This window comes from Oratosquilla oratoria, chromosome 23 (assembly GCF_046742065.1).
Source record: "Oratosquilla oratoria isolate Oo_2021 chromosome 23, ASM4674206v1, whole genome shotgun sequence".
In the NCBI taxonomy this organism is placed as follows: domain Eukaryota; kingdom Metazoa; phylum Arthropoda; class Malacostraca; order Stomatopoda; family Squillidae; genus Oratosquilla; species Oratosquilla oratoria.
The window spans coordinates 30753874-30777978 of NC_134799.1; the positions used below are offsets into that span (position 1 = coordinate 30753874).

The 24105-nt window shown below is 39.5% G+C and overlaps 1 protein-coding gene across 4 annotated transcripts; it reads left to right on the forward strand.

Annotated features, from left to right (window-relative positions):
• The first annotated feature begins 574 nt into the window (after nucleotides 1-574).
• LOC143038041 (uncharacterized) lies at nucleotides 575-24105 on the forward strand. 4 transcript variants are annotated; one of them, XM_076206902.1, is made up of 10 exons: nucleotides 575-691; nucleotides 8445-8640; nucleotides 9214-9342; nucleotides 11006-11128; nucleotides 11278-11986; nucleotides 12763-12954; nucleotides 13386-13542; nucleotides 15622-15758; nucleotides 20368-20599; nucleotides 21415-24105. In XM_076206902.1, exons 2-10 carry the CDS (start codon nucleotides 8472-8474, stop codon nucleotides 21532-21534), a joined length of 1968 nt encoding a protein of 655 aa, XP_076063017.1. In that variant the 5' UTR covers nucleotides 575-691; nucleotides 8445-8471; the 3' UTR covers nucleotides 21535-24105. The 4 variants fall into 4 exon arrangements, with proteins under 4 accessions (XP_076063017.1, XP_076063020.1, XP_076063019.1 ...); XM_076206904.1 differs by having other exon boundaries at nucleotides 579-597; XM_076206903.1 differs by lacking the exon at nucleotides 575-691 and adding an exon at nucleotides 1162-1276.

Sequence of the window (24105 nt, forward strand, 5' to 3'; positions counted from 1 at the left end):
TGCTTTCTTTGGATTTTTCAGATTTGTATTTCCCTTACCGTGTTATGTTTTTTGGAACCTTTTGTCGTGTCTTTTTATCCATCTCTACACTTGCGTTTTCATTTTCTTGATAATTATTTCCCCGATTTTCTTTTCTAATTTCTCTGTTTCTTACGTTTATCCCATAAACTATGTGTCTAGCTGAAAACATTTTACATTCATAGTCTTCACACTTTCATATTGTATATTTTCTACTATTCTTTCATCCAGTACCCTTGTGTAATTACCTGTAAATTATTTGACTATCTTGATATGCTTTTATTATTTTTGTGTGAAATATAATAGGTATACATAAATCCCGTTTTCATATTTACTCCCAATTCTTTTTTTACATTTAGCTTTGTGATGTCGTTAAGTTTTTGTCCATAATAATTAATGAATATATAATTTTGAGCTTTTGTCATATATAAACAAGTAATCATATAAAAGATAAATATATATATATTATGTTTATCATTTGATGTATAAAAACTATTAATTTAATTTATCTTTTACAATGTACATTCGAAAAGTATTACCACTTCCTTAGTTCCCATCGTCCAATCAGGAGGGTCAACGGTATTTAAACGTCAGATTGTTTGTGTGGTTTGAAAAGCATTGAAAGTTTGGTACATACAGGGCTACAACTACGATATTAGTTCAGCTTGTTAAGGTATGCTAGTGATTTTAATTATTAGCATTTTCATTTTGACATATACACAGTATGAATAAAATAAGTTGTAGTTATGAGGTTGTCCAATGTTGAATGTTTGAGACCTGGAGTACAGAATTTAAACTGCGGGTTTCGGAAATCGAAAAATTCCAATGAATTACAGATATATATCTGATTTATTTTTCATATATACATGTTCATTTCGTGCTATAATGCTTGCTGTATGTAATATTTAGATAAAATATGAAAAGAATATGTATGAATGTCGTTAAGCGAAACCATAGTTTGAAGATAGTTTATTGTTGATACGAACCAGTTTACGTCTCCTTGGTATACTTACTTTACTTTCGGTAATTTTGTCTGTTAATGACACGGCTGAAGTCGGCTTCCGCAAGTTCCAAGTTGTCCTTGGTTCTGTACTGCTTCTGGCAGGGTGTTGTGGTGGCTGTAGGGGTATCCAGGTATCAGTGGATGGTCTGGTAACCCATCCAGCCATTTGTCCAGCTTTCTCTTGAAAGTCTCCGGGCTAGTATCTGTCTGGTCCCGGAGATCTCTTGGGAGGCAGTTGAACAAACGAGGTCCATTGTGAGTGAAGTTGTGTTTTATTGTCCTCGCTCTTTGAACGTAGCCTACAGTACCCTTTATGTAGCAGAGTCTTCCTTTTCTCGGATGATAGTTTGACACTATCCCCACATTTGGCACTCTGCCCTCCAGGATTTTCCACACATAAATAATTATATACCATTCCCTTCTCCTCTGCAGAGAGTACAGTTTTAACTGGCTTAGTCTTTCCCAATAGTTTAGGTGCTGTACTCCCTGAATTTTTGCAGTGAAGGAATGCTGGATAGCTTCTAGGTTGGCTATTTCTTGTACTTTGTTATTTGTATGGAGACCATAGCTGGCAGCAGTACTCGAGCCTTGGGACTACCAGACACTTTAGAACAAATATTTACCGAGGTTGACTTATGTTTTTACTGGACGTAGGCCAAAAGGCCTCTACATCTAGATACTCGTTGATCATTTATATGGTAATATTGAGAGTTGCTTCAAAATTAAACTTGATATCTTATAATCTTGTCCAAACGACTTTCGAAGGAAGCCTAACAAAGAGCATTTTTTACATTAGTAGGCAAGCTGTTCCAGACTTCGACAATCCTTTGTGTAAAATAGTTCAATTTTTTGGCTCTCCTCTTGTTACTTGTATAGCTTGTAATTATATATTCATGTCCCCTGGTTACTTGTTCCCTAGTCATCAAAAGTGGTGCTGCTTCCTCATATTTGTCATATTGTTACTTGTATATCTATTATCATATCTCCTCTGTCTCTTCTATAAACTAATGATGGTAAATCTAATTTTTTCAATCTTTCCTCGTATGTTAGGTTCTTTAGACCAGGAATCATTTTTGTGGCTCTTTGGACATATTTCTATGGCTAATATCTTTTTTCCTCCAAGGGCTCTAGACTTAAGACTGCTTGGGCATGTTCCAGATTGGGTCTTACCATAGCTGTAAAACATTGAACAAAACATTTTAAATCCATGTGTTTAAAATTCCTATGGGTAACACCCATAATTTGATTGGCTTTGTTTTGTTAATTTTACATTGTATATAGCCTTTGAACTTCAATTTATTGTCCTAATACTCCTAGATCTTGTTCTTGTGTATATTTTAATTCTGCTTGAATTATGCCTTCTGAACTGTTATACGTGCTATATATGTGATCATAATTGTTATCAGCCTGTTGCCCACTTAACCCCTTCGATACAATGATGCCTACATAGGTGTCATGAGGAGCAAGTGGGTATGCGAGGATGCCGATGTCAGCGTCTTGATTATATATATTGTAGTTGTACCTGCGTGACTCCCATACTCTGTAAACTGGCTTCATCATATTTTCTATGGTTATCAAAATTCACGGTTGAAAGAGAACGAGCAATACAGCGGTAACTTTATTTTTTATAATGCGAGTATTATGACGCAACATCGCACGTCTGGCAGCTAATGCTGCCCGCAAGATTTTGGCCCATATTGAAGGGGTTAAGTGCATTATTTTACATTTGCTTGAATGTAGTATTAGCAGCCACTTAACCAGACCATTTATAGAGGTGTTTTATGTCTTCTTGGAGTATGTTGTTATCTGGACCTGATATACTTCTGAACCGTTTGGTATTGTCAGCAAATACATAAACGTATTTTATGACATCTGGCAAGTCATTGATGTGGATGATGAAAAACACTGGTCCTAAAACACTTTCTTGTAGTATCCCACTTAACACTTCTTGCCATTCAGATTCTCCATTAACAATAACTGCTTCCAAGTAAGAATGTCTCAAACCATCTGTATATTTGCCCAGTTATTAAAATTTTTTTTTAGTTTGGTCATTAGTCTGTAGTGGGGGACTGTCAAATGCTTTCATAAAGTTGAGATGCATCACATCCACACTGTTACCCACTGTTAGAGTTAATGTCCAGATATCAAGCACCGTGAGTAATTGTAGAGTTGTGGAACGTCCTTCAATAAATCTGTATTGTTTGTTGCTTAGGTGATTATTCTCCTTCATATAATTAGATATATTAATCTGATTATTTTTTCTAATATTTTACAAGTAATGCATGTGAGACTTGTTGGTCTGTAATTTTTGGCTCTTTTTTTTTTATTACATACATATACCAAGGCTTTTTTTCCCCTTACCAGGGGGGTAGCCAAAAAGGACAAGGCACAAAAACATTCTCACCCATTTCATCCCCGAAAACACTCCACACCCCTCCACCCTCCCTCCCATCTTAGCACCTCCCAGATGACGGGTCATCCCTGCACCCCGTCCACTGCCCTGGGTCAGAAGCAGTGTCGCAGGACACAGCACATCCACAGCAAGGCCGCTTCATTAAATCGGAGACCCCCCCTCTCCGCCCCCCCACATAAAGGAGAGGATGGGGAGAAATCCCTTAGGGCTGTGTCAAAAATTTTTGCTCACACACACTACCTCACCCCCATTCCCCCGTCCAATCCACCTCATGCATCACATTTTCCATATACAACCATTCTCCATTCTTTTTTTATTACCTTTTTTAAAAATAGCACTTACTGGCTGTCTTCCAGTCCATTGGTATTCTGCCAGTCTGGAGAGTGTTATTATAGATAATAGAGCTTTACTTATCTTGTGTCTCATCTCCCATAGCACTCTTGGATAGATTGAGTCAGGTCCTGGTGACTTCTCAATTTTCAGGTTTGTCAGGTGTTATGGCACTACTTTCTGTGATACCTCAACTTGGTTGAGGTGGTTAATTTCTGGAACTTGCTGCTCAAAGGTCAGATCATCAGTGTCACTTTCCCTAGTAAAGACTGATGCAAAAAATTTGGATAATTTTTGTGCTTTCTCAATGTCAGTTGTGTACAGGTTCTTACTCAATTTTCATTTTCAAGTTTAGGAATGTTAGTTGTAGTCTTCAGTCTACTCTTGGCATACTTCCAAAATTTCTTAGGATTCATTTTTGCTTCTTATGCTACACAATTTTCTATCTTTGTTATTACGTAGCAATTTCTTAACTTTATTTGCTGCCTTGTGTAATCCTTATTTGTTACAATCCCGAGTTTCCATGTATCTTTGACATTGTTTCTTTTTTATAGCTTCTATAGTATCTTTGTCTAAATTAGATTTATCTTTCATCACAGAAAGTTCAGAGCATACTTATTTGGTATGTGTCTTGTCACTGTTTCTTTAATTTTCTCCTTGAACAGCAGCCATTGGTGTTCTAAACCATCTGCTTCACTAATCTGGTGTAGCCATTCTTCTGACAGATCAGCTTTCATGGCAGAGTAGTCACCTTTATCATACGGGTATGCTTTACAAACATTTTAATCGCTTAAACCAATTAGATATTCAAGAAGATTTAGATAAACGGTGGAATTCATCCTATTTGGTGACTGGGGAATGATAGACAAAGCCAGTGTAAGGTTGTTCTTTGTTAGTTTTACTGAGAGCATTTCATAGACAGTTTGAAAATTGTAGCAGCACCTCAAAGCCTGTTTTAGATAATGTTCATCCACGTATCCCTACGATAGTTACACATGTCAAAACTGCCTTTGGTTGATACCTTGTGGTGCCATGATATATTTAAATTGGATTTGGTCACAAGCTATATAATGAAATACAAGACCCCTTGAGTATAAAATGTGGAGTATGGTGGAGGCATGCAAGAAACCGTCTAAAAGCAAGGAAGGTCGAGGGTCGTGCACATACAAGTAGTAATGGCATAGGGAAGTAGTGCCATCACCATAAATTTAATCCTAAGTAAGATTCAGATAGGTAGCTCATGATAACTTGTAAACCTTCACGCAAAAATAAATGAATGTGAAGCCAGATAAATAGTAATATAAAAAATGGCACCTGTGGCATTGGCACGTACAAGTGCCCCACATATAAAGAGGGTTGCGTGCTATAACATAGGCACTGACCCCATTTGAACCCCTTGTATCATTACGAAGTTTTTGTATAATTTGTGAATAAGTAAAAGTAATCATACATATATTTTGCATTTCACTTTTATTTCATATCCAGTGTAAAAAATTACCTGATAGAAGACCAGAACACGCTGGCAATTGGATTGATAGAATTGTTCAAATGGTGGCCAGGTTTGATACCGTATATCAAAAACTACAACAGATCCAGACACTTTGCGTATTCAAACCTTTCATCAGCTCCATCTGCCTGCTTCTTTTCCACCTTCGCTGGCCTCCTCATCTCCTCGTTTCTCACTCTATCCAACTTTGTAACCACTACTATACTTCTCAGACACTTCATCACAAACATAATATAAGAATGAAGAAAACTGCAAGAGACCATAAGGCCTACATTAGGCAGTTCCTTGTCCATTACCATCTGTCATCCCTATCCATAAAATTGTCTAACCTTTTCTTTAAACTAACAATAGTTTCAGCATTCACTACATGGTTACCAATTCTACTCCATTCATTGAACACACTGTTGGTAACCCCATTTGCAAATATTTTTCCTTCTTAAATCTAAATTTGTCCAATTTAAATCCATTACTGTGAGTCCAGAAATGATGATGATGACGAAAAAACAAGAATGCCCAAGGCTAAGAATTTTGAGTAGAAGGAAGAATATTGACATAGGTGGACCAATTCATTTACCTGGGAAGCATGTAAACTTGGGATGGGGAAAGTGATGGCATTTCAACAAAATTTGACAGTAACTAACAAAAAAAAATTAATTAGATCAAGAAAGATAATTAAGTAAAATGTTACACTTCTGTCAGTATTGTTATATGGATGTGAAACTTTGACAGTAAATAAATGCAGGACAGGATAAGAGCAATAGAAATGTGAATTTGGAGAAGGATGCTGAAAATTTCATGGACAGAATTTAAAACAAATGAAGAAATACTGCAGCAAATAGGAACACGGGGAAAATAATAGAAACTATCAGGAAAAGATAGTTACACTTCGTAGGACATGTGAGAAAACGACAATTAGAACACGTGAGCCTAACGGGGGGGAAATAGAAGGAAGATGGTAAGAAGACCATGCAGAAAATATGTAGATGGGCTAAGGACATCTGTAGGGGAAGAAGTAACAAATGTCATCTTGTTAAGAAGAGCCATGTGTAGACAGGAATGGAGCTCCATGATGGCCAATGTCCAAGTGGATACGGCACCCCGATAGATAAGCTGTGAGTCCTGCCCTTGTCTTAATATGATGACCTTGTTTGTGTCACCCTTGTTAAAGCTCTTGATACACTTGAACACCTATTAGATCACCCTACACTCTCTGAAATTCCTAGTCTCCATCCCAGACTGTGTATTCTGTATGATCACCCCTTCATATAATCTTTGTATCCATTCCTAGAACCCTATTTCTTGTGACTTTTCAACCCCCCCAAGACATTTACTTGCTTCTCTCGGTCTACAGTTTACTTCCACTGTCACTCCTCCATTTCCTGCCACATGTAATCTCAAATACTTAAAACTATCCACTTTCCTCCATCCTCAATCCTTTAAGTCATGCTTCCAACTTGCTGCCATCCTCTCCCCATATACTTTTACCCACATTTACCCTCAACTTTCTCCTGTTGCATACCTTCCCTAATTCTATCATAGCTATCTTAATTTCTCCTCTGAACCTGCCACAAGAACAGTGCCATTTGCAAACAAAAACTGGCTCACTACCCATCTTTCCACTGTTTCAAACCATTTCCAGTTCCCTGCCCATTACCTCCTGTACCACCTCCATCTGTGTACACATACAATATAATTTTTTTTTATGGGGACATCTGGTGCTTGTCAAAAACTGTGCAGTGGGGCCTAACAGCCAGAGTTGGTTTATCTCCTTTGCTTCACAATATGACAATTTTCCTCTTCATGCACTGAAACTAATGAAACATTCCTTCATGCAGTGTCATCCCTTTATCCACCCACAATCTCCCCCTGTTCACTTGTATCTCTTGTACTCTTCACTAATCAGGAAACATGTGCAACCAAAGCCCCTTAATACACCTTGTCTATTTTGTTCTTGGTTGTTTTCTCAAACTTAATCCATCCTCTTAGTTTTCACAATTTGCTTGTTCATTCTTTCCATATGCTCAAACGGCCTCAATACTGTTCTGTCCTATCAAACAACTTTACATATTTGTTGTTCTCGTCTCCACATTTCTCTCACTCTCCACTCTTGGAACTTGTATGTTATTTCTCAAACACAATCTCAAAACCATTCTTGCCCTACAACCACTCCTTCACATAACTTAATTTTTTGCATTCTTCCCAAAATGCCTACTTCCTAAAGTGCCTTTCATTCCATCCACACATTAGTTGCTTCTTTTACTCAATTCACCAGGGGCCATGTGTGGTCCATCCCCCTTAAAAGTGGGAAAAGGGCTTATTGATATATGTATGTTTAGCCTGTAGCGAGTCCTTATATGGTAATTCTTTATCCAGTAAATTCACAGTTACGGTATTTGGTAATTATTACCCTTGATTCTATTTACGGTAAGAAAAATTCACAGATACGGTATCCGCTTGTGTTTTGGAGGTAAAATCAGCTATTTTGAAGAGGAAAGAACAGGGAGAAGATACGTCTGCCATAAGTCGAAACTTGGGTTCAGTATACGGTAATTTCAATTTGTGGTAAGGTTTTCAGGAATGCATATGTACCGTATAATGAGGACTCACTGTATAAGGGTCTGGGTTGGTTTGGATGTTACCAGCTAGGAGAAAGTGTGGGACATCAGGTGTCAGAATGCTGACCTTATGTGTTGGGGGGGAAAAAGTATAGATGAGATTGAAGAACAGGTGATACTTTCTGGGCATGTTCTGAGGACCAAGTAGCAGCCCCTTGAGGTTGCTCCTCTGGGTGGAGGTGGGGATAAAATGGTGTGGAAGTTCACTTAGTGATGTTTTGGGTGGCAATGGTGAAGTTGTACTTGTTGGTTGTAATTCCATCCTTTAAATTAGCAACACAGCTTGAAAGTGTCAGTATTGCTATATTTTAGATCTGCATTGGCTTCCACTACCAAAAGATGCACTGCCTCAAGGAAGTACTGGTAAACCTTGGTTCATTGCCATCTACATAGAGGAAATGTGTTTTTTGTAAGTGAAATACAGTGCAGCAAGAGATGACCATATAAAGATGGCATACCCCTAAATAGAACATGATTATTTACTGCTAAATTGGACCAGAAAGTATTAATTAAATGAGATATGTTTAATATGCATGTGATAATTCCTCTCCTTTTTAGGTTTCAGGAAACTGACCAAAATTGGTCATGTCTCAAATTGAAGAGAAGGAGAATATTCGGGCCAAGGTGACCCAGCTGGGTGTTAGTGCTTCAGCATGTCAGAAACTTGCAACCAACCTAGCAGCCCCTCATGCAGCCAGGAACCCAAGGCCAATAATGGGGAAATCTGGGATAAGTGCCCAGTCAAGGGTTCAGGGTGAGAGATGAGAAACTTTTGTTAGTTGTAACTGCATATCTATATATGGGAGTCCATGTCCTTAAGTAGACATGCATAGTGGTCATTGCTAGTAGGGAAAGGTCTTTAATATGAATAGATATTAAGAACTAAATGGAGTACAAAATGTAATAATGCATCATTAATTTGGTTTGTGATTATTAACCTAGTAGTGCATGACTTTGGTAATATATGAAAATAGTACTGTGGGAAGGGTCCAAAGTAACCACATGTAAAACTGGCCATTGTCTTTGTTACATACCTAATTATGACAGATGGAAATATAACCAACTACTATGTCTTTGTATAATTCCTCACTTTATTTTGTTAAACAATTAGCTTTGTAATGAAGACAGTGGCCAGTTTCACAGTGGCTACTTTTGCCCTTTCCTATGGTAGTATACTTTGGTGGTAATTTTTGTAAGTTGGTATTGTATATACATTCTCTCCCTCTTCACTTGTATATACAAGTAATATTTGATTTTAGTTAAAGGTTGTTGTTTATGGATAAATTATGTGTACTAAAAATTTAGAGGTTGAGGCTTTCTTTCCTAGGTTCAACAAATTTGTATGGTAGAAAAGAAGAAAAGGCTGCATTAAACAGAGGAAACTTGAGAACTGTAATACCTGGCAGGAATATTGAGAGAAAACCATTATATCCTAGCACAAATATATATGAAAAAGGTAAATTAATTTTTTTTTCCAGTTTTGTAGTATAGTGTTCTTTTTCTGCGTGTGGGGATGAAGATGGGGGTTGCCAATTAAGTGAGGCAGCCTCGCTGGGATGTACTGTGTCTTGCTACATTGCCTCTGACCCAGGGCAGTGGGTGGGATACAGAGATGACCTGTCATCCATGAGGAGCTAAGATGAGAGGGAGGAAAGGGTGGTGGAGGGGAGGGGAGTGAAGTGGGTGGGAGTAGGTATGTGACTTTGACTTGGCTACCTCCCCTACAACTGGGAAAATGCTCTTGGTATATAGATATATAGTATAGTGTTGTAATCTAATAAACAGGGGCCTGCATGTTGCTGTCCTGTTTGATGGAAGTTGGAGATAATACTACACTTGACACCTGTCTGTATCTGTCAACTTCCTTCCTTACATTTGGAGGTGCAGCCTTGAGAGCCTAATTAAACAAATTGGGGTCCCCCTTATATTTATTTATCCTCTCTCCTCTCTTGCATCTTTCTCTTTCTCCTCTCTTCTCTCTCTCTCTCTCCCCCTCCCCCTCTCAGATGGGAAAGGGAGGAGTGGAAGTGGAGGTAGAATGTAGATTGAGAGAAGCAAGTAATTGCCTTGGTGGATTAAAAAGTGTAATGAGAAATAAACATTTTGGAATGAATGCTAAGATGAGATTGTTTGAAGGGGTGATTGTGCCAATAGCATTGTATGGGCCAGAAACGTGGAACATACGAGACGGTTTAAATGCGTTTGAGATGAAATGCATGTGAAGTATGGTAGGGAATACTAGGCCGGATAGTGAGAAATGAAGTGAGGAGGAGGGCAGGGGTGGGAAAGGAGTTAGAGATAGGGTTGATGAAAGAATATTGGTATGGTTTGGTCACATGGAAAGAATGAGTGAAGAAATATTAGTAAAAAGTGTAGAAGGTAGAGGTGATAGTTTGAACATGAGGGGATGACCAAGGATGAAATGGATGGATGGGGTAGAAGGGGTGTTGGAAAAGAGGGGGATGTCTGTTGAGGAAGGAAGTGAGAAGACTAAAGATAAAGGTGAGTGGAGAATGGTTGTGTATGGATGATGCTGTGATGTATGGAAAAGGGTGGGTGGGGGATGGGGGTTAGGGAATATGTGTGAATGATATTCTGATGCAGCCTGAAGGGATTTCTCCCAGTCTTCTCTTTTTTTGTATGAGTGGACAGGGGGGTGTTGCCGATTAAATGAAGTGGCCTTGCTGTGGATGTGTTGTCTTGCTGCATTGCCCACTGGGGACCCAGGGCAGTGGGCAAGACACATGGATGAAGGAGGAGCCAAGAAAAGAGGGAGGGAGGGGTAGTGAATGGGAGTGGAGTATGTGGGGATGAAATGGGTGGGAATGGAATTATGCCTTTGACTTGGCTACCTCCCTTGTAAGGGGGAAAAAGTTCTTTGTATATATATGTAGATATGGTAGCATGCCTTTTTTTTTTCCCTCTCCTTCTATTCCCTTTTGTTCCCCTTTCTATCCTTGTTATTTTTCCCCTCCACTCCCAGACTTCTTTTCTTAACCACATCATTTTCTTTCTCACCTTCATGCAGTTTATTTTTCTCTGCCTTTGCAAAACTTAATTTTTTGTGTCTCCTATTAACAAATCCTCTTGGTGAGATAACATGGTAAATCTTTCAACAGGTAGTCCTTCTACAGGACCAAATAGGACTGGAAACAGTTCTTCATTTAGTAGAACATACCAGAAACCTACTGTGACTGTCAAACCTGCAGAGAGGAAACCATTGTCTGATGGCACAAATCATTGTAAGATATTTCAACTATTTTATTTCTTTTTGAACATCCAAGATGGGTGAACAGTGGAAGTAGTGTGATTGAAATAAGTGATTTTTATCTATTGTAATGTACCATTACATTCTGTTTAGCTTTTTCTTTCATAGTTCTTATTGTTTCAGTGAAAGGTTCCAGTGTATCGAAAACAGATGTCATTTCTCCATCCCAGAAAACTGTCCCGGTAAAATTGTCCACAGTATCTGGGCAGCCAAAGAAGACTGTAGGGATGTCTCCTTCCCAAAGAGTAATTCCAAATAAAAGTTACATACCCAGACAGCCAAAGAAAAGTGATTCATCTCCTTCCCAAAGAGTTGTTCCTAGGAAAGGGTCTTCGGTATCTGGACTGCCAAAGAAGACTGAAAGGGCATCTCCTGCTCAGAAAGCCGTTAGTTTTAAGAAACCTACTATTTCAGGACAGCCAAAGAAAAGTGAAGAAACCTTGCCAACCCAGAAAGTCAAAGCTGTTTTAACTACAACTCCTACAGTGTCTCAGGTGGCAGTTGTTAATGTATCCAGTGAAGGAACTGTTAAACCTACTGCTCAGCCTGTCAGTACATCTTCCAGTGATGGTGCGGAAGGCAAATGTGAAAAGCAGGAAATAGTTTTGGACAAAGAATCTCAAAAGAAAGAAAATTCAACTGGTGAAAAACAGGAAAAGGTTTTGGACAAAGAATCACAAAAGAAAGAAAACTCGACTGCCCAAAGTGAATCACAAAATAAAGAGAAAACTGACCAGGGGGCATGTGTCTCGTCAAATGAAACCAGTACTTCTGGGACTTCCAATTCTGTGGCGGCAAAGCCTGAGAACAAAGCAAAGGAAGGTATAAGTGGGTATGTATTATTGCATCTTACCGAGTTGCTGGAGATAAAATTTGAATATGCACGCTAAACAAGTTAGGATTAATTGGAATGTTCTGCTGTGGTCCAATAGGCATCAGTGCTGGTTCAGTTCCTAGTGGCCTCAGGTGACTGATACTTACCTAGATTATTTGAGTGCAAAATAGACTGCTGTAGTAATAATTTTAAACATGTTTGAGATGAAATGTCTGAGAAGTATGTTAGGGGCAAGGTGGGATAGTGAGAAATGAGGAGGTAAGGAGGAGAGCAGGGGTGAAAAAGATGTCAGATAGGGTTTTAACTTAGCTTCTTTGTTTGTAGGCTTAAGGAATATGCATGTCAAATCTGAGGCCTAGGATATTTCTTACTGTATTGCTTTTGACTGGAGCAGTGGGTGGGGGGACAAATTGGTCTAGGCCATGCAAAACAAGGTACCGAGACCAATGACATGTGTGCAGGCAACTTTGATACTGTTTACACAGAGGGACTAGTAGTTTAAATGTCACTGACTAAAGAGGACAAGATGAGGGTACTGATAGGTTTTGAACATATGCAATGGGGAGATGGTTCTGATATCCATCTTGTATGACAACTGCTAACAGATATCTATTCTTGGTCCCAAAAGAAAAACAAAGTTTAAAGTGATTATTTTGATATGGAGGGTCAGTGAACTTTGGTTATTTCAGACTAAAGAATGTTTGTGTAAGTTGTTGATAGTTTTGTAAGCAGTTCATTGCAGTTATTGGGATGTATTAATGACTACCTTGCAGGACATCATGGAGTGTAGATGATTTTGAAGTTGGACGGCCCCTTGGCAGAGGGAAGTTTGGTAGTGTGTACATGGTACGAGAGAAGAAAACTAAAAAGATTTTGGCCATGAAAGTGCTCTTCCGAAGTGTGCTTGAAAATTGTGGCATCACTTATCAGCTACGAAGGGAGATAGAAATTCAGGCTCACCTCAGGTAGTGTAACATTCTCAAGGTGACTTAAAATATGCAAACTTTTCTTTGCAGTTTGGAGAATATTTCAATTTGACCAAAGTTGGAAGACATGAAATTTTCTGAAATAATTAATCTTTGTATGTAGGGGAGTGGGTCAGTTTTAATTATTGTGATGCAGTACTGGTGACTGTGTATCATGTATGCAATTGGCAATAGCGGACTAATATATAAAAAACTACATGAGAGGAAGGAGACTTTGTTAGTGTGACATTTTGCTCTAAACTGTAACGAGCAAAATGCACATTACACATTAATAAAGCCTCCATCCCTGCATGTTATTTCTTTTGTTAATCCTAGAAATCTGAGATGTCACAGTGGAACACCTCTTGTTAGATCACTTCCTGTCTGTAAATATTTGTCTAAAATGTCAATCAGAATGTTTTTTATTACAGACACCCTAACATCCTGCGATTGTTTGGCTACTTTTATTGTGATCGTCGTGTATATCTCATCCTAGAGTATGCAAAGAATGGGGAATTGTACAAAACTCTACATGCACAACCTAATAAGAGATTCACAGAACATCAGGCTGCTTGCTTTACAGATCAGGTAATTTGTTCAAGTTCATCCTACAAGTAGAACCTCTTCTTGTATGTACCATCCCTCTATTTTGTTACCCACACTAGTCCTCTGACCCCCCCAATCTGTGTGAGTCTGTCCTGGGTGAGTGTCTTTTTAGCCTGAGGAACTACATCTTCAGGAACACTTATCACAAGTGTTCATACAACCTCCCCATCCTAAACTCGGAGCTCTCGCATATGCTGATCACCTGACATTGATACTGCACAATGATACCCCAGTACTACAACTTCAAAATAAAAGCCATAAACATACTGCAGTAGGCTAGAACTATGGCTGATACAATGTCTGCTGTCTTTAGTGACACTGGATACCTTGACTGCCATGGATCTTAGTCATCAAACACAAAGGCATAAATTACACACACACACGCACACACAAAGTGAGTATAAGTGTGATATTTTGACATAGCCAAAAGGGATTTCTCCCTATCTTCTCTTTTTCTGTATGAAGGGATGGAAAGGTGGGTCACCAATTATATGAAGCGGCCTTGGTGTGGATGTGCTATGTCTTGTTGCATTGTTTTAGACCCAGGGCAGTGGGCAAGATGCAATGATAACCAGTTATCCAGGAGCCAAGATAAGAGGGAGGGACGGGGGTGAATGGGAGTGGAGTACGTGGGGATGAAATGGATTTTATGTCCCTTTTTTCTACCGCCCTTGTAAGGTGGGGGGGGGAACCACTGGTATATGCATGTGTTAGAATGGGAAATGGAGAGAGTGATTTGAGGTAAAGGTGGGAGTGCATCAGGACTGTCATGTTGTCATGGCTGTTCAATGTGTACATGGATGGAGAGGTGTGGGAGGTAAAGGCAAGGTAAATGGTCAGAGCATTGGAGATTGTTAAAGAAAATGGAGAAAAGTGGGAGGTGAGCCAGTTGTTTGCTGATGACACTGGTTGTAGCAGGATCAGAGGAGGGATTAAGGGGGTTAGTGACTGAGGTTGATAAGGTATGCGATAGGAGAAAGTTGAAAGTAAATGTGGGTAAAAGCAAGGTGATGAGATGTATAAGGGGAGAGGATGGCAGCGAGTTGGGAGTAAGTCTCAAAGGAGAGAGGCTGGAGGAAGTGGAAACCTTTAGGTATTTAGGGTTGCATATGGCAAGAAAGGGAGCAGTGGAGGTAAATTGTAGATTGAGAGACAAGTAAATGCCTCGGGTGATTAAAAAATGTTATGAGAAATAGGCAACTGGGAATGGATGCAAAGAGGAGAATGTAAGAAGGGGAGATTGTGCAAATGGCATTGTAAGGGGGAGAGACTTGCAATGTAAGAGAGGCAGAGGGGAAAAGGTTAAATGAGATGAAATGTCAGAGAAGTACAGCAGGGATTAAGGTTGGATAGAGTAAGAAACCACCAATCCCTCCCTATCCTCCTCCGCATTCAACAGCTCTGAAAAACTCCACCCATCTTCCTTTTCATGCCTCTTCCATCAGTGGATGTCCATCTGTGCTTTTTACCCTTTCTTTACTTGACTTGCCTCCCCCTCTTCTTTTGATTTCTTTCCAAAACCGCTTTTTATTGCTATAAAAATTGTCATACTTCCCCATTTTACATCTGGTCTCCTTTTTGCCTCCTTTATCTTTTGTTTCGCTTTTTTTTTCTCTTTATACTGTTCATATTTTTCTCTTGTACTTTATAACTAGGCCTTGAATGCTTGTGGCTTCTCTTCATCATCCCATCACTTGCTACCCTTCCTTCTATTCCCTCCCATACTTCTTGTTCCACACAACCTTTGCACACCTTGTGACTTCGTCGTTAAAACACCCTCATTCATCTTCCATCCCAACTTCCACTCTATTCCTCACCACCTCCCACACTTCTCTCAACTTCTGTGTGTGTTTGTGTGTTTTGTCTGCTGTAACAAGTTTTCTATTTTCAACCTCCCCTCTTGTACTTCCTTTTAATTCAATTTCATCTTGCCTTTTGCATTTTTTTTCCTAGTTAGATTTAATAATGATATGGTGTAGTAATAGTTAACTAAAATATAGCGACATTGTTTTATATATTTATTGATTAAATATATCTTTTTTTCGCATTTGGGTGGATCAGCTGGTAAGTGCTCTTCAGTATTGCCACAGCTGTAACGTAATCCACAGGGACCTCAAGCCAGAGAACATTCTCATCAGTAGTGATGGGCAACTCAAGATTGCAGATTTTGGTTGGTCTGTTCACTCTCCAGATGCCAGGTAAGTTTCTCTCTAGTAGTTTATCATAGGTATTGCTCTATCTTCTGTTTTACTCTGCAGCCATAACTTGTTTATCCTTATTTTTGTCTACCACACTTGTTCTAACTTGACTACCTCCCTTATAAGGGGGGGTGATGATGCCGTTCCATTGGCTATCTGGCTCAGCAGCCCCATCTCCTAGGAGAATAAAAAAGAGAATAAGATGGTATTGATAGGTTACATGTGCAATGGGGGAGATTATCTCCTACATCCATCTTGCAAGACCATAAATAACAGATATCTATTCTACGTCCCAAAAGGGGAAAATAATTGAAGTAATTCATTATAATATGGAGGGTCTAGGGTCTCTGGGGAAGAAGCCCTGGTATATAGACATTTGTTCTGGTTATTCACACCACTAGTGTTCATATTCCCTGCTCAACACATCTTGTAGCATGCTAGCCACCTCTTTCAATGATGTTTTAACTTGCCACAACCTTTCCACCTCTCATTTCTTGTTCCATTCATCCCACTTCTCCATTATTTGTATATTTTCTTGGGACTGATGATGAATACCTGCTACTAGTGGCCCTGTTAGATGAATAGCAGTGATGATCATTTCCCAGCTGCCTATTTTCAAAACATGTCAACCTTCTTAGCTCTAGCTGGAGGTGCAGCCCAGAGTGGCTGGCACTTGGTCTTCAGAGGTAGAACAAGACAGTACTTCCATGGCAGGACCCAACAGCTAAAGATGGGTTACCCCTGCTGGTTCATTATATGGTGCCATGTCTATATAACAAGAGGTTCTTCCCCCTTAAAAGGGGGAGAGCCAGCCAAGGCTGGGTTCCCAATTCCACTCCAGCAGTGATCCATTCGTTTCTCTTATCTTCGCTCCTCGTGGATGAAGGGTAATCTGTCTCCCATCCACTGCCCAAGTCAGGAGCAATGCAACAAGACACAGCATATCTACAGCAGGGCTAGACACTTTATATTTACATTGTGACCCTCCCTCCTGGTCCCCTCGTATTTTTGTTAATTTATATTTGATGGTCATTATTTTATTATTATTATTAAGAGAGTGTCCAAAAAAAGGAAGTACATGATGGATTGGCTGGTGAGGTTATTTAATGCTTGTTTAAGAGAGGGTAGAGTGCTGGAGGACTGGAGTGCCTGTATAGTTCCACTTTACAAGGGAAAAAGGGGCAAGTGTGAGTAGTAGTTTCAGAGGGATCCGTTTAAGTGTAGTTGTGAAGGCCTATGGGAGGGTCTTGATTGAGAAGAATAGGCGAGGAACAGTGGGTTTAGGACTGGTAGGGGTTACGTGGATCAGACATTTGTTGTAAGATGTATGTGAGAAAGCTTAGGAATTTTTTTTTTTTTTTTTTTTTTTTTTTTTTTCCTTCCTTCCTTCCTTTATGGATTTGGAAAAGTCTTATGACAAGATAGACAGGAAGCTGTGGGAGATATTGCAGATATATGGGATAGGAGGAAAGCTTGTAAGAGCAGTCAAAAGTTTTTACGAGAGTAGCAGAACTTGTTAGAATCAGAAATGGAGAGAGTGAATGGTTTGAGATAAATGTGGGACTTTGCCAGGGCTGTTATGTTGCTTTGGCTGTTCAATTTATACATGGATGGGGTGGTGTGAGAGGTAAATGCAAGGGTAGTGGGTTGGGGATTGGAGACAGTTAAAGAAAATGGAGAAAAGTGGGAGATAAGTCTGTTGTTTGCTGATGACACTGCAAGTAGCAAGATCAGAGGAGGGATTGAAGAAGTTAGTGACAGAGTTTAGGAAGTTGAAGATAAATGTGGGTAAACGTAAGGGGAGAAGGTCAGCAGATTGGAAGTGAGTATTAAGGGAGAGAGACTGGAGGAAGTGGATAGTTTTAGATACTTGGGTGCAAATGTAGTGGGAAAGGGAGGAGTGGGGGTGGAGGTAGAATGTAGACAGAGAAGCAAGTAAGTGGCTTGGTGGATTAAAAAGTGTAATGAGGAATAGACATTTGGGAATGGAGGCTAAGAGGAGATTGCATGAAGGAGTGATTGTGTCAACGGGACTGTATAGGGCAGAAACATGGAACATAAGAGAGGAAGAGAGAAGGAGTTGAATGTGTTTGAGATGAGGTGTCTGAGAAGTATGATAGGGGTTACTAGGCTGGATAGAGTGAGGAATGAGGAGGTGAGGAGGAGAACAGGGGTGGTAAGGGAGTTGTGAGATAGGGTGGATGAAAGAGTATTGGGATGGTTTGGACACATGGAAAGAATGAGTGAAGAAAGACTAGTAAAAGAGGTATGGAAGGCAGATGTGGAGGGAGTGAACATGAGGGGGTGACCTAGGATGAGATAGATGGATGGGGTGAAAGGGGCTTTGGAAGGATGGGAGAGGACAGATGGGTGAATGAAGAATTGTTGTATATGGATGATGTGATGCAAGAGGTGGAATGGGTGAGGTAGTATGTGTGAGAAAAATTTGACACAGCCCAAAGGGATTTCTCCCCGTCTTCTCCTTTTCTGCATGAGGGGATTTAATGAAGCGGCCTTGCTGTGGATGTGCTGTGTCTTGCGACACTGCTTCTGACCCAGGGCAGTGGACAAGAAGCAGGGATGACCCGTCATCCAGGAGGTGCCAAGATAAGAGGGAGGGTGGAGGGGAGTGGAGTGTATTAGGGATGTAATGGGTGGGAATGGTTTTTATGCCTTTGTTTTTTGGCTACCTTCCTTGTATGTATGTATCTGTATGTATTATTTTTGTTTATTTATTATTTGCTTGATTTCCATTTATTATTTATTTGTCAGTTTATTATATACTAATTACTTGTTCGTTTATCATTTAACTATACCTATGTACCTGGGTTAGATGGGTGTCATATGGAGTGTAAAAAAGAGGTACAGTGATGGTGGACTGGCTGGTGAAGTTGTTTAAAGTTTAAAAGAGGGTAGATTGCCAGAGGACTGGAGGAGTGCCTGTATAGTTCTACTTTATAAGGGAAAGGGGACAAGTGTCAGTTGGGATGAGTTTGAGTGTAGTTGGGAATGCTTATGGGAGGGTTTTGATTGAGAGGATTAGGAGAGGAACAGTGGATTTAGGACAGGTAGGGGTGGTGTGGATCAGATTTTGGTGGTAATGCAGATATGTGAGAAAGCTAGGAAAAGGTCTTTATGGATTTGGAAAAGGCTTATGACAGGCTAGACAGGAAGGCACTGTGGGATGTATTGCAGATATATGGGATAGGAGGAAAGCTGTTAAGAGCAGTCAAGAATTTTTGAGAGTAGTAGAGCTTGTGTTAGAATTAGAAATGTAGTATGTGATTGGTTTGAGGTAAAAGTGGGATTTCGTCAGGGGTGTGTTGTTGCCATGGCTGTTCAATGTATAGATGGATGGGGTGGTGCGAGAGGTAAGTGCAAGGGTAATGGGTTGGGGATTGGAGATTGTTAAAGAAAATGGAGAACAATGGGAGATAAGCCAGTTGTTGTTTGATAACAACACTGCACTTGTAGCAGGATCAGAGGAGAGATGAAGGAAGTTGAAGCTAAAAGTGGGTAAAAGTAAGGTGATGAGATGTACAAGGGGAGAGGATGGTAGCAAATTGGAAGGGAGTGGATGTGAATATTGTGACACAGCCTGAAGGCATTTCTCCCAGTCTTCTCTTCTTCTGCATAAGGGGGACAGAGGATGGGTTGCCGATTAAATGAAGTGACCTTGCAGTGAATGTGCTGAGTCTTGCTGCATTGCTTCTGAGACAGGGTAGTGGGCGAGATGCAGGGATGACCCTTCATCCAGGAGCCAAGAAAAGAGGGAGGGAGGGGGAGTGGAGTATGTGGGGATGAAATGGATGGGAATGGATTTATGTCTTTGACTTCGGCTACCTCCCTTGTGATATGGTTCAACATCACAAACTTCCCCCTGTCAGGAGGCTAGGATGGTAAGGGGGAAAAGCCCTTGGAATGTTTGTATTATAATTATTATTATTGTTGTTGTTATTTTATTTTATTTTATCTTATCCAGGAGGAGCCAAGATAGGAGGGAGGGAAGGGGTTGGATGGAAGTGGAGTATGTGGGGATGGAATGGGTGGGAGTGGTTTTTTTGCAATTGTTTTTTGGCTACCTTCCTTGTAAGGGAAAAAAAAAGCCTTTGGTATATGTATTTTATCATTATTATTATAATTATTATTATATATATATATATATATATATTTTTTTTTTTCCTCTTCTAATTGGATGGTATAATTACACTTCTTTTCTTCAAAATTCTTGGATGCTAAATGTTGGGCCTGGTGTTTTATTGAGTTTTAGGTTTTGAATAAATCTTCCAATGTTTCCTTGGTCATAGAAGCAGGGTTGACCTTTCTTCCACAATGTGCTAAGATATGGGGGCTAACAAATGGATTTTGGGTGTGTGTAGGATGGTATATACATTGACTTGGCCACCACTTTGTATGGGGAAAAAGGCCTTTGGTATGTATATACATATTTGTAGAAGCAAGTATATTCCTGGTCATCATACCAATACAAATATTGAACAAAACCTGAAATATTTCCATATGTGGAAGGTGATAATCTGTTGTTTGTAGCGATATATTCATACAGATTAAAGTGAAAATGTGTATATTTTTTACTTGTTTCCCTTAACAGACGAACAACAATGTGCGGTACAGTCGATTACTTAGCTCCTGAGATAGTCCAAGGTAAAACATATGATGAGAAAGTCGACATATGGAGTATTGGTGTTCTTCTGTATGAATTCCTGGTGGGAAAACCATCATTTGAGTCCCAAACTCAAAAGGAAACTTTCCGAAGAATAGCCAAAGTGGATTTAAGATTTCCAGCACACTTCCCTGAAGGAGCAAAGGAACTTGTCTGCCAGGTATGGTGATGATAATAATGCTATGTTTAGTGAAGGGAGTGCATAAGACCATGGGATTAGTTTCAAAGCTCCACATTAAGAAAGTAAAACAAACTAAATTTTTCTTTTCATCTATGACTGATCATGATTAAAATGATTTGGTTGCATCTAGTTTTACTTGCAGTCATAAGTTTAAGGTCCATTTTGAAGCACCCACATGGAGGACAGCCACATATCACATCTTGGAGTAGAATCTGTACTCGTATATGAATGTTGAAAGGCTTCTATTGTTTTCCATCCTTTCTGCTGCTCCCTTGAACCTATTCTTTACCACTTCTTAAGGCTCCATATCTTTCTTTTCTAATCCCCATTCTTGGGGGAAAAGAATGCTGCAAGTGGGTCCCGTTTGTGTTGTGGAAAGTGGCTGAATGACAGGGGACTAGTGCTACCCCTCTTTATTTTTGTTCTGCAAATAGTAATTGGGTCATTGTACTTGAATGTACAGATGAAATCCAAAAGCAGGGGATAGTTTTATGAGAAGAAGGATGTGTGCTACCATTTAGTGAACTGAAAGGGAGAGTTTTGGAGTGTAATAAGTATGGTGAAGGGTGAGGAAGGGAAGGAGAGAGTCTGGTAAGTGATGAGATGGGTTGTATGGTGGGGTTGAGGTGTGATTGGAATAGGGGATTTGGGCACTTAGTGTATGTGGCCCTGTTAATGAGGAGAGTGAGATTGGGAAAGCATCTTGAAGTGAGTGAGAAATTAAGTATAAATATACATTGAATTAAGTGGTGTATCATTACTTGCAGTAAATTTTGTATTTATGCATTTTTCAGTTGCTGCAGCACAACCCAAAGGATAGACTAACAGGAGAAGAAATCAAAACCCACCCTTGGATTGTAGAGAATGTCAAGAAGGGTCCACCAGCCAATCCTGTCCTTACTAAAGTCCAATAATGGAAACCAACTATTTTATTTGTATAAAATGTATTTAGACATAAGAAAATGTATTATTTAACGGTAACTAATTTCTTGCTTGTGGGGGAAATTCTATTCTAACCCTAATAATCCCAACTTGGGCAATAGCCAGTGATTTTGATTTGAAGAGGGTGGGCAGTTTCTCTAGCAGACATACAGAAACAAAATAAATTTCTATTTTGTTAAATATACAAGATATATGCGAGTTTCTTCATGAAGTAGGTTAAGTAATCCACATAGAAGTAACATGGTACAAAAGTAACAAATTGGGTAGTGCAGGACCAGGATGTTATGCGATAAAGGATAAAGCACAGATTAATTATTAGAAGGAATTTGACTACTGTTATAACAAATGATGAATAGTCGAATGTATGACAATGCAATACTTGACCATGGGCTTAAATAAGTCTTAAAAAACTAATGGTGTACCAAGGGCTTCTTCCCTCTTGTAAGGGTCGTAGCCAATCGAGGCGTACACCTGCTCCCACCCATTCCACCACCCTTGTCTCCTTGTCATCTTAGCTCCTTGTGGATGAAGGGTCATCCTGGTCTCCTGCCCACTGCCCAGGTCAAAAGTAATGCAATGAGACAGTACATCCACAGCAGGGCCACTTCAGTGATCCTCCCTCCCTGTGCCCTCACTATTATTTTAATGCAAAAATATATATATATAATGATACATATACCAAGGCTTTTTCCCCCTTACAAGGGAGGTGACCAAAAAGGGAAAGGCATAAAATCATTTCCACCTATTCCATCCCTGAATACACTCCACACCCCTCCACCCTCCCTCTTATCTGAGCACCTCCTGGATGACAATAAACAGTAATACAATCTCCGTATAATGTAAAATGGCAGGAACCAATATTCTCTTGTAACCAGTATCAAGCACAAGAGTAACTGTTGTGAATAATTCCAGATGTCCTGTGGATCCTATTGACTAATAAAGTGATATACATACAAACCAAAAGGCTCTTTCTCACTTGTATGAGAGGCCAGCCAAGGCACCCAGCCCATCACCCATCCAACACCCATTTTTCCTTTTTCTCCTAGCTGCTTGTGGATGAAGGACCCTACCTGTCCCCCACCCACTGCCTGGGTCAAACAGGGTTTAACACTCCCCCCTCCCAAAGAAAAAAGGGTTAGCTTGAAATTAGAGGTTGAATTTAAAAATATGTACCCCACAATTTGAAATGGGGAACTATAAGACTTTTTTTAATGAAATGTGAACTGATGAATTGAGCGGTCACAAGGCACTGGAGCCTATCATTCCTATTCTCATCCTTTTCTGCAGTCATTTTTCATAATGGAAACTGCATGTGTTTGTGTGCCTTGAACTGTATGAACTGCCAAGTACTGATGTACAGATTTAATTTTGAAAATCTGCCATTGCATTATTGTTGGAGCTAGAGTGAGGACAGGTCAACTCCTGCCCCCATGATGCCCTCACCTCTTGTGCATCCCAACTCTGCATGCGAGTCCCAGAATTATCTAGCAGTTGGTTAGATTTAGACCAGCTTGTGTGGTGTTGAGCGAATAGCTTGCATTTCTGTTTTTCAAGCAAGGCTTGATGAAATTCCTAGTGACAAATTGACAGGCTTATGCAATTCAATGTGAATTTGGTGATTTTATGTGGAGGTTTATCGGAAAAAATGTAGACTTTTTTTTTTTTTTTTTTTTTTTTTTATCAGTAAATGAAGGGGGACTGACTGCCACTAGGTTTAATGCTGCCTCATGGCATTGTGGTAAATGGCACAAGGGTGAATAAGCTGTTGGTATATAGATATTATTCTCACTTGGCACCACTTGAATTTTTATCTTATATGTGGGGTGACTGTCAAAGGACATGTCCACTTGCCTTCCCATCTCGGCATTTTCATGATAATGTTGTCATCTGTCTCCTATTACACCAATCAGGTCCAGGGTAATGCACCAAGGTTGTAGTCAAAATCACTTTCACAGATATGCCACATTCATTTGAATCAGGGTCTATAAATTTGCCCTTGGGGATTTCATTGGACCTTGCACAGAAATCAGAAGTGTGAGCAAAAATTTGTATTGAGTCCTCCCTGTACCTTCATGTAGGATGAGGGGAGGGGGAAGTAAGGTCGGGTTGCTCTACTTGGCCATATCAATTAGGTGTAGTTCTTGTCAATAGTGGTGGATTTTTAAAATTATATCTATCTATGGGTCCAACATTAATATTTTGTGTTCAGTGTAGGATTAAGTTTTGTAAATAAAATTTGAGTGAATTGCTGAAGTATATAAGTGAAATTCCAGTAGGAGGATGTGTTACTAGTTGCTGTACTAGTTTTTAAGAAGTAGCATACAAATCTATATTTCTTGGTTATTTATGTTTGGTAAAGTAAAAAATTGAGCCTACAACAGTGATTGTCATAAAGGTGTTAAAAAAATTCAATGGCTTGTTTAATTTTTTCTTTTTTCTAATATTGGTTTTACAGGTTTTACCATGGATACAGACTTATGTAATAGCTCACAATGTATATCATGCCATTAGCAGTGCTTTGAGAAATAAAGTATTCTATGATT